The sequence below is a fragment of the Perca flavescens genome, chromosome 4, assembly GCF_004354835.1.
Source record: "Perca flavescens isolate YP-PL-M2 chromosome 4, PFLA_1.0, whole genome shotgun sequence".
In the NCBI taxonomy this organism is placed as follows: domain Eukaryota; kingdom Metazoa; phylum Chordata; class Actinopteri; order Perciformes; family Percidae; genus Perca; species Perca flavescens.
This window is the reverse complement of record NC_041334.1, coordinates 14,677,319-14,687,292: the sequence shown is the minus strand read 5'-3', so window position 1 is coordinate 14,687,292 and position 9,974 is coordinate 14,677,319. Positions and strand designations below refer to the sequence as shown.

Sequence of the window (9,974 nt, the reverse complement as noted above, 5' to 3'; positions counted from 1 at the left end):
GCCCATAAAACAAAGATAGCAAGTGAGATATATGGGCTGAATAGACAGTTACAACTGTAAGTCTATTCTGCACAGAGAGCAACAACAAACCAGAGTCAAATACCTAATTGTGTGTACACATACTTGGCCATTAAAACTGACTTTTAAGCAGAATTCCACAGGCTGACTCTGAGAGAACAGTGAATAAATAATTTATGCAATAGGCCTAATTGAATTACTGACCTGTGTGATGCCTGCCCCAGTGTGTCAACATAGGTGTTTATCAGAGTAATGTCAATTTAAGTACCATTATAAGGTATTGGTACTTTTTTTTAAACTTTTTACTGCTTTAATGTTAACGCTACATTAGGTGGCTGCCAACGGTTAGCCTTATTCATTTTGTACATTCAAATGTTACATCCTGTCCATGCTTACTTAACCGTTAACGTAGACTGACAAGAATCAATGACAGTTAAAGGTTAACACCACCTGAATTCCAATACGTCCCAGGAAAGTTCAATCAATATTTGTGAATGTGAACCATCTCCCTCAAAGCCAGAAGAAGTAGGCCTAAGTCTCAAACTTGTGATGTCATCAAGTATGGGAGACTGATTTTGTGGACCCACAGAACGTTTGTTTTCTTTCATTATATCCAAATTAACTTTATTCTATTGTAGTGTTCTCTGTTCTGAAACAGAAAATGCTAACCTGACGTGCCAGATGGTTAATATACCCTTTTTTTCAGAATAGCGTATATATGCAGTTTAAAGATGGGTAAACACCCTGAAAATAGCCAGTAGGTTTTATTTTCCATTGCCAGTAGACGAGTATGCCTGTCTGTTTTTTTTCTTCTTCTGGTGTGACAGAAGACACTGCACAAAACTGCAAACTCTGCTGTACATTCACTGGATATCTTTGCTAATAAACTTAAACTCTCTTCCACTCAGACTAACTGTTCTGCATTCACCAACAGTCTCTCACTCGCTCCAGGGCCGAAAATTAGCGTGTCCACCCGGGTGTCTTGTTTCCATCACTGCCGATTGGAGATGGGGCCGATAAATATCCGTGTCTACTGCAGAGTTATTTGTCCTCGGAGCGAATGTTGATTCTAAGCTTTCCCACAGCAGACAAAAGCCAGATGTAAGTGGGTGTAAGTGGGTTTGTTGGCCAGTGGGAAAGGGGTATTACACAGAACCATCTGAGAAGCTGTCATTAAAAACTGTTTGGAAAAGGGCAGGTATGGCAGATAATTGGATGAACCATCTGTCTATCAAACTATTGTCAAAGCCAGTTGGGAGAAGATACATCTTCTGCATTGAAAAAGCCTTCAGTGCTGTTCTTAACTCTTCTTTCAATGAAGAAATACTCAAGGACAAGATGATCTCCAAAGGCTATCCCAGAATATTATTTAAAGGTTAGAGGGCTTTTAATTTGATTTGATTAGATTTATTTAATTGTATCAAGAATGCCTTACACATGAAAAAAAAAAGATCAAATACAATCAAGGATAAAAACACAATAAAGTCCAGGCCTTATTTCCATTGTGGTCCTCAACACATACAGTATCTCACAAAAGTGAGTACACCCCTCACATTTTGATAAATATTTCATTATATCTTTTAATGGGACAACACTGAAGAAATTACAATTTGCTACAATGTAAAGTATTAAGTGTACAGCTTGTATAACAGTGTAAATGTGCTGTCCCCTCAAAATAACTCAACACACAGCCATTAATGTCTAAACCGCTGGCAACAAAAGTGAGTACACCCCTATGTTAAATTCCCATAGAGGCAGGCAGATTTCAATTTTTAAAGGCCAGTTATTTCATGGATCCAGGATACTAGGCATCCTGATAAAGTTTCCTTGGCCTTTGGAATTAAAATAGCCCCACATCATCACATGCCCTTCACCACCTAGAGATTGGCATGGGGTACTTTCCATAAGATAATCTCTCAATGCAAATCAAACCAGCTATTAGGCTAACCGACATAAAACCATGCCAATCTCTAGGTATGGTGAAGGGTATGTGATGATGTGGGGCTAAAATAAAAATCTGCCTGCCTCTATGGGAATTTAACATAGGGGTGTACTCACTTTTGTTGCCAGTGGTTTAGACATTAATGGCTGTGTGTTGAGTTATTTTGAGGGGACTGCACATTTACACTGTTATTCAAGCTGTACACTTAATATTTTACATTGTAGCAAAGTGTAATTTCTTCAGTGTTGTCACATTAAAAGATATAATGAAATATTTGTGTGAGGGGTGTACTCACTTTTGTGAGATACTGTAACATCAAGACAAGACAAGACACTAACAAAGTGTGATAATCAATGACATAACATAAAAAATGTTTTCTTAAATACCCTTGTTATCCCCCTCCAACCTCCCATTACTTGAAGCCTGACAAGAAGGATTTTCATGTGATGTCATGGTTGCGTGATCTTGTGATATTGTGAAAATGCAGCTGCGGTACAAGGGAAAGAAAAGGTACCCATTTACTCACAACATTCCCCTGAGTACTTTCGGTGTCACCTATAACATCTTTTCAATTCATTGTCTAAAGAGCAGTTCATGACTTAATGCTTGATGACATTACAAATTTGAGTTTTCACACTTTCGTTTTGGGATTTGGGAGAGAGTTGTTCATGTATAGGCTGCTAATATTTTTGGACTTAAACCATAAGAATGTATGAATTTGGAAAATGGGCATAGTTCCCCTTTAACCTCTGTCTGGTTACAGCCAGCTAACAGTTTACATTAGCTAGCTAACTTTCATCCTTCATCCATTGGATTATGTGCCTGTACATTTATAGCACTTCACAATGCTATCAGTAATTAACAGCATTATGATCCTAAAACTAAACTAAACAACAGCAGAGGCAATACTTTATAGTGACGAGGGAAAAAAGCAGAAGCTTCACTCTGTTCAGTTAAAACTCTCTCCTTACTGGATCTGCTTCTGCCCTGTAAATATTGATTTTCTAGACCGAAAGACCATTAAATACTCTGAAAGAACATAGGATGAGTTGTGCCCTAAAGCGGGCTTTACAAATAAAAATCAATCCTGTTGGATCTAGGCCTGTAACAATTATTACATAGTTGTCTAATTGTCAATTATTTTGTACATAATCGTGGTCTCTTTGTTTAACCACAATGAATTGCTTACATTAGCTAAGTTCCTAAGGTATGACTCTTGATGGTAATTGATTTTGTATAGATATGCCAAATTGTAATTATATAAGTGATTATTGGTCGGACTGTTGAGCTTAAGCTATGTTAGTTGTTGGCACTTGACCCTATACACGTTCATAGCAACAAACAAAACATGGCATAACGTGTGTGTGTGTGTGTGTGTGTGTGTGTGTGTGTGTGTGTGTGGGGGGGTGCATACAGTTAGACAAAATGTTTCATAATAATAAAGAGGCGTGGTTTATAGGCTGTGTACCCGTACTACTATATTATCTGGGTCATAACAGTGATATAACCAAAGGATGTAGCCTGGGGTTCATTCAAAACATTAATTTGTTTAAAAAAGTAATAAATGAATAAATGTTTTTTTAAATTTGACTGAAAGATACATGTCATGCTACTTTAAACTTACACTCTAGTGCATTTCCGAGGAAAATATTGTACTTTTTACTTTACTACATTTTCCTGACCTCTGAAGTTTTTAGTTACTTTACAGATAGTAAAGATTGCACAGATTATATTCTCTTGTTGAGTTTTATGTTGCTTTGTTTGTATTGTTGAGTTTTGTGTATTTTAAAGGGCCATATAGGGAGGAGCATTGCAAACAAACTTGCAATAAATGTTGCGGTTTGTGGCATTGGTCCATGATGTATACTTTTCTGTAAACAACAAAAAAAACAACAATAAATAAATGAATAAACTGCCACTTTATAGACCTAAACAATAGTAGTCAAAATCCTAAAATAGCTCCACTTCACTCAGCTACAGTACAACCTCAAATATCTTTGTTAATGCATGAGTTACAATAATCCAATATTTATAGGCCTATTGACAATTCAATTCAATTCAATTCAATTTTATTTATAGTATCAAATCATAACAAGAGTTATCTCGAGACACTTTACAGATAGAGTAGGGCTAGACCACACTCTATAATTTACAAAGTTACAAACCCAACAATTCTAGTAATTCCCCCAAGCGCAAGTAATTATTGACAGGGCCAGGCTTCTGCATGATAACTTTAATTTTTAATATAGCCTATACCTTCGTACCTTAAGAATTTAATTAACAATTTTCAACAATTTTTTTAACCTATGATGGAGCATTTTTTTTTTTTTTTTTTTTATTGTGGTATTTCCAGCGTTAGTTACAGTATAATGATGGACTCTGTCCTTGAAGTAATGCATCGGTCGTGAGACAGGCGGAGCTCTCGGTCCATCTACTCACAGCAGCAGCATGGCATAGCTATTTCTAAGGTTTTTTTTTTTTTTCCTCTCCTCTCGCTTGGGATACAGACCGCTATTCTCAGAGCCCCAGAGCCCCATTCGAACAACTGTGGCCTTATAAAAAGAACTGCAGGCAGCGACACGGACACACATTTCAAGGTGAAAGACGGAATGGACTGCACGCACATTTGGATGTAGATTTATTTCCCGCCGCATCCAGTAAGTCAAACAACAATACAACTTTTTGCTGCGTTCTGTTTTACACAGATACATGTTGCTTTCGGAGAAACGCGCTGTCGGAGTGTCGGCTGAAATTTTGGTTACAGGTTGTTAAATAGCCTGCTCTTGTTTTTTTGTGCATCTTTCCTCTCAGAATCTGCTCTGAATATTGCTGCCAGTTTATCCTTGTTCTGATGATGTTAGTCAAATAGCCTAATCCAGCGTGGGTTTTAAAAGATAGAGTTTTTCTGGCTGTTTGACCGAGATCAGCATGTGTTTATACCAGGATTACGTGCTGGTCCTCGATGGGCTTCAGTAGTAGCCTACAGTTGTAGGCTATTTCATTCATTCATTGAAGTCATACATGATTTGATGTTGTACTTTGTGATAGCAACCTGATAGTAATTTAGGCAGTAGGAGATCATAGAAGTGAAACGGAGTCATGGGTTTCGCTGCACATCCTGTTTCATCACCCCATTAATGTATAAGAGGTTGCAGTAAAATGCCATTTTATCCCTATTTATATCTTATTTTGGAGACAGAATGTCAAATATGCCGTGGACCTTTGCATATATATTTGAACGTTTGGAGGTTCTACTTTAAACTGACACAACCCACAACGTTTTTGACACAGTGATTGTACAATCATTATCTTTTAGTTAACTAAAAAAACACACATAGTGACATATGCGATATTTACTCAAACAGAGAAAAAAAAACAACGAGTAAGATGTCCCCCCTTTTTCTTTCAGTGTGACATTCACTTTTTAATGTTAGTCATTCTGTGTGCATACAAGAGATCGGGTGGGGCAGCCATAGTGTGAGAAGCAAACCAAGTTGCCTAAAAACTGGCAACTGTGTTTAAATTCAGAAAACAGCTTCTTTCCTACTGCAGCCAGGACACATAACTCCCCTTGCTAGCCCCCCGCCCTCCCCTCCTGGCCACAAGTTCCCACACATACTGCCCTGTGTGGCTCTGCAGGCACTGGACTGAACTTGAACTGGACGTGCTTGCACTGGTACATCATTCATTGTACTTTTTGCACTAGCATGCTGTCCCTTAATAATTACCACCAATACTGTTGCATGGCAATCTATCTATCTATCTATCTATCTATCTATCTATCTATCTATCTATCTATCTATCTATCTATCTATCTATCTATCTATCTATCTATCTATCTATCGTCCTTGCCAATCAGAGTGATCAGAGAGAGAAGATAACACAATCTTGAATGTAAAACAACTTTAAGAGTTTTGATATTATATTATATTTTGGAGGCGAGTCTCTCATCTATCAGCCCTGCACCCCTGATCACATTAGGCAGCCTAATCCTTGCTTTAGAGCTGTTACCTGCTGGAGTGACACATTTAAGTGCCTGTGTGACTTGCCTCAGGCTTTAACTGCAGCTCAGGAAGGAGCTCAGTCGGCAAAGTTATTTGCTGCTGGGAAACTTCACCCCATTTGACACAAGCTGGATACATGGGAGCAACCAAGAGCTTGGTGACATCATGACTGAAGTGGGATTTCATGTGATGCTGACCACTGTCCTGTCTGGCATCCTGCTGGTGGCCGTGGTGGCACTGCTTTGCTTCTTTTGCTGCAGACTGGCTGGTTCCCTGCCCCTGGGTGGACCTGGCAGCTTTTAATGAGCGCCGGCTACCTCTAGCCTGATTCATCCGAGGAACGGTAAAAGCAAGGCATACAGGCTACAGGCATGATGACTAATCTTTAATTAATAATGTACCCTTTTATCATATCCATCGACTCCAGCCTGGTTGGAGTTTTGTTTTCGTTCAGACTTGTCTATTTCTTAGAAAACCAGATAGAGCCCAGCACAGTTCCCAGTCTGAAGAACTGATCTTTCCAAGCTGTCATTTTATTATAGTCAGTACAAAAAGGAGTCCAAAGGTATTGGAGTCATGGGTTGTAGTCTGTGTGTCATGTCAAAGCTTGATGGGAAACACTATTAACGAAATAGAGGATGATTTAACTAAATAATGCTGTACTTATCATGCAAATTGGAACATAATGGTTTTAAAGATTTTTGCACACAACCTTGTCCGTACTAAAAAAGTCAGAATTGCACAGGTGAAAGGTTATTTTTGTGATAAACGTATTGTGAGTTTTTTCTTCTAATGGGTGGACCTCTATGAGGTGGACGTGTCCAGTCAATCATTCGCTGTTACTGTAGACTAATCGGCTTTGTTATGGCCCTTAAACCTCTCAGTGCTATGGAGCTCAATCCCATTAAAAGGACCTCGACTGTAAGCACAGGGAGGATGGTGTGAATAATTACAGATGAAAGCCTGACTGGCCAGGACCCATAAGTAGTCCTGTTGTGACTACTTACATTCACAGTGAGGCCTCCAGATTAACTTTACCAACCTCTACTTTAATTTTGGCTGCAAAGCCTGACGACCCCGGTACTTTTGTTTTACAAAGACCAGGTTCAACAACACACACAAAAACATCTTTGATGACATGAAAACAGGCTGACCGTTGGTTGCATTCTCCAGCCTTCTTTATTTAGAAAGCCTACGTGAGAGAAGGGAACAAGTTTATTAGATAGATAGATAGATAGATAGATAGATAGATAGACAGATAGATACATACATACATAGATACATTGATATAGATAGATAGATAGATAGATAGATAGATAGAACACAGACAGAACGACAAACATGGGAATAAAGAATAAAAACACATCAGCAATGTGAAAGTCAAGCCACCAGAACTACTACAGAGAGCTGTCACTATAATAGAGTATGTAGGCTACTAATTGAAGTAGTGTCACGTCTGCCCCGCTCTTATTGTGTGTTTTTTGTGTGTTTGGACTTCCTGTTTTATTTAGAAGTTTTTCTGTTCCCTTTAGTGTTTCTTGTTTTTACTTCATGCCTTTTGGTTTTCCCTCCATTGTTATTGTCTGATGTCTTTCACTTGTCCACCAGTCCTTGTGTCAAATTTCTTTGTTTTAGTTGGTTTCATGTTTTCTGCTTGTTTCATGGACTTCCTGTTTTATTTTGAATTCCACTGTTTGGTTACATCCTTGGTCACTTGTCTTCCTGTCTTATGTGTTCCACCTGTTGTATCACCTGTCCCTTGTTAGTCCTTGTTACCTGTTGTATTTGGTCCCTGTGTCTGTTGCTGGTGGACCGTCATTTGTCTTCCGTCGTAAGTCTTTGTGTGTTAGTTCCTTCCAGTGTAAGCTATTTCTCGTGTTCTCTTATTTTCCTGTTCCTTCCGTGTTCCTTGCTTTTTCCTGCATTTGGACATTACCAGCTTGTGTGTTTTTGTAAGCTCTCTTTGTGTTATCATTAAATTTCTATTATTTCAAACTACTGCACTCTCCTCACCTTCCTGCATTTGGGTCCAAGCCTACCACCCTGAGTAGTAGCACTAAGTAGTGCAAATGTAAGGTGATTTTAAAAAGTAAAAATAGTGCATGAATTATACAAATTGAAGATAAATATACGAACAAAAAACAAATGTGCATAAGGCTAACACAGCCAGTAACTTACAATCCAGCAAAAGGTGATTCAAAAGTAAAACCACTTATCTTCATCATTTCTGGTAAGGTCCCACAGGGCAAAGTGCAGTTGCCAATTCATCAAGACAAGCCTGTGACCACTGTGTATTGGTCACTTACAGTACAAAGAGTGGATATTTGAAGCGGTAAAGCATGAGCAAGTAATGAATAGAGCTGACAGAGTAAATATGTATGAAACCAGTATGTCAGTGTGCAACAAGATGACGCAGACTTAATTAATAGTGTGTGTTCTGTGATTCTTCTCCCTCCAGCTGACCGGTTTCCTCGGCTTCTCATAGTGGCATGTTAAGGCTGTCTGGTGTAACGCGTCAGCCACACTGAGACCACAACATGAAGGTGACAGCCCTGCTCATCATTTGCTCCTGTTTGATGTTGGGAAGTTTGGGGAAGCCACAATTCCCTGGTAAGTTACTCTGTTGTTAGTCAGTCAGTCAGTCGCGGCAAAAAACAACAACAAAATAACTACTAAATGTCTAGCTATCTGTAATGCAATGTTCAGCCCACGCTGGAGGGTTTTCAAGTTTGTAGGAGACTGTTTGGGACGTTTTGAAGAAGGTTAATGTATCCAAATAGTTTTCCTGTGGCAGCGCAACGAAAATAACAGGAATTCACTTGTGTAAATAAATTTTCTCTAAAAATATGTCCACCGGCTGCAATCTGTAATGCAATGTTCAGCACACCCTGGAGGGTTTTCAATTTTGCAGGAGAATGTTTGGGACCACCCGACTGCTCTGTAGGAAATGGATGTGAATTTGTTGTGTAACAACTTCTACCATCACATTTTATAAGAATAGGTGAACCTAATCAAATTTTTGGAATATGGATTCTTAACGTGTGAATTTGTATGTCGCTTTAAGATGATTTGGTGACTATTAGAGCTAAAATGACTATTCATCGAATCGATTAGTCAATCAACAGAAAAGTAATGGGCAATTATTTTAATAATCGATATATCGTTTTAGTAATTTTAAAGCAAAAATGCTGACATTTGCTGGTCCAAGCTTTTAAATGTGAGGATCTGATCCTTTTCTTTGTCATACATGATGAGAAAACAGAATGTCTTTGAGTTTTGGACTTTCATAAAACAAGACGTATAAAGCCTTGGACTGTGAGAAATCATAACAGACATTTTTCATTTTCTGATTCTCTATTTAAAGCTAACCAGAATTGCTAATTTCCATACACAGAACAGGAGAAGGATCCCAAGTATTGGAATACATGGGCCCAGCATACCCTAAAGAACGCTCTGACGCTGCAAAACCTCAATAAAAACAAAGCAAAGAATCTCATCCTCTTCCTCGGAGATGGTAAGCCACAAAATCGTTTTGTTTAGATCCTGATTAATGGCAAGAAATAATGTCCTTCAAAATGCTGTGTATATCCACTTAAAGGTGGAAGGTAACCTTACTGCAGAAGGATTGAAATTGCAGTCATCTCATCAGGAGAGACGCACTTTTCCCTTATCCAGTTCTAATAGATACAATTCATTACGGATACTTCATTTAAGCTGAAATGATGTTACAGAGGATCCAGCAGAAAATGAATGACTTTTTTTTTTTTTTTTTTTTTTTTCTAGTGAAACATTTAATGATGATGGTGAATGAATGGCACAGACAAACAAAACCACTGTGCCGCCACCAGATCACTGGGCTTCTGTTTGTGCTGGGCCGCTCATTGGTCACTCCAAAATTGTTACCCTCCATCTGGCTGTTTGGACTATGGGCACAACATGACATTCTTGGGCACTGCTGCATGCACGCCACGTGCAATGTCACGTTGGCGTAGTTAGAGAATCACAGGCAC

General features: G+C 38.7%; 1 protein-coding gene across 3 annotated transcripts in view; it reads left to right on the top strand.

Moving 5' to 3' along the window:
- Positions 1-4,434: 4,434 nt before the first annotated feature.
- alpl (alkaline phosphatase, biomineralization associated) overlaps positions 4,435-9,974 on the top strand; it is a 21,026-nt gene continuing 15,486 nt past the window's right edge. The window contains exons 1-4 of one of the 3 annotated variants that reach the window (XM_028576383.1): positions 7,746-7,795; positions 8,200-8,296; positions 8,423-8,574; positions 9,359-9,478. In XM_028576383.1, coding sequence (XP_028432184.1) covers positions 8,502-8,574; positions 9,359-9,478 — 193 coding nt within the window. In that variant the 5' untranslated portion in view covers positions 7,746-7,795; positions 8,200-8,296; positions 8,423-8,501. Of the gene's footprint in view, positions 4,618-7,713; positions 7,796-8,199; positions 8,297-8,422; positions 8,575-9,358; positions 9,479-9,974 lie in introns of those variants that run through there. The other 2 variants (XM_028576381.1, XM_028576382.1) reach the window with 2 other exon arrangements.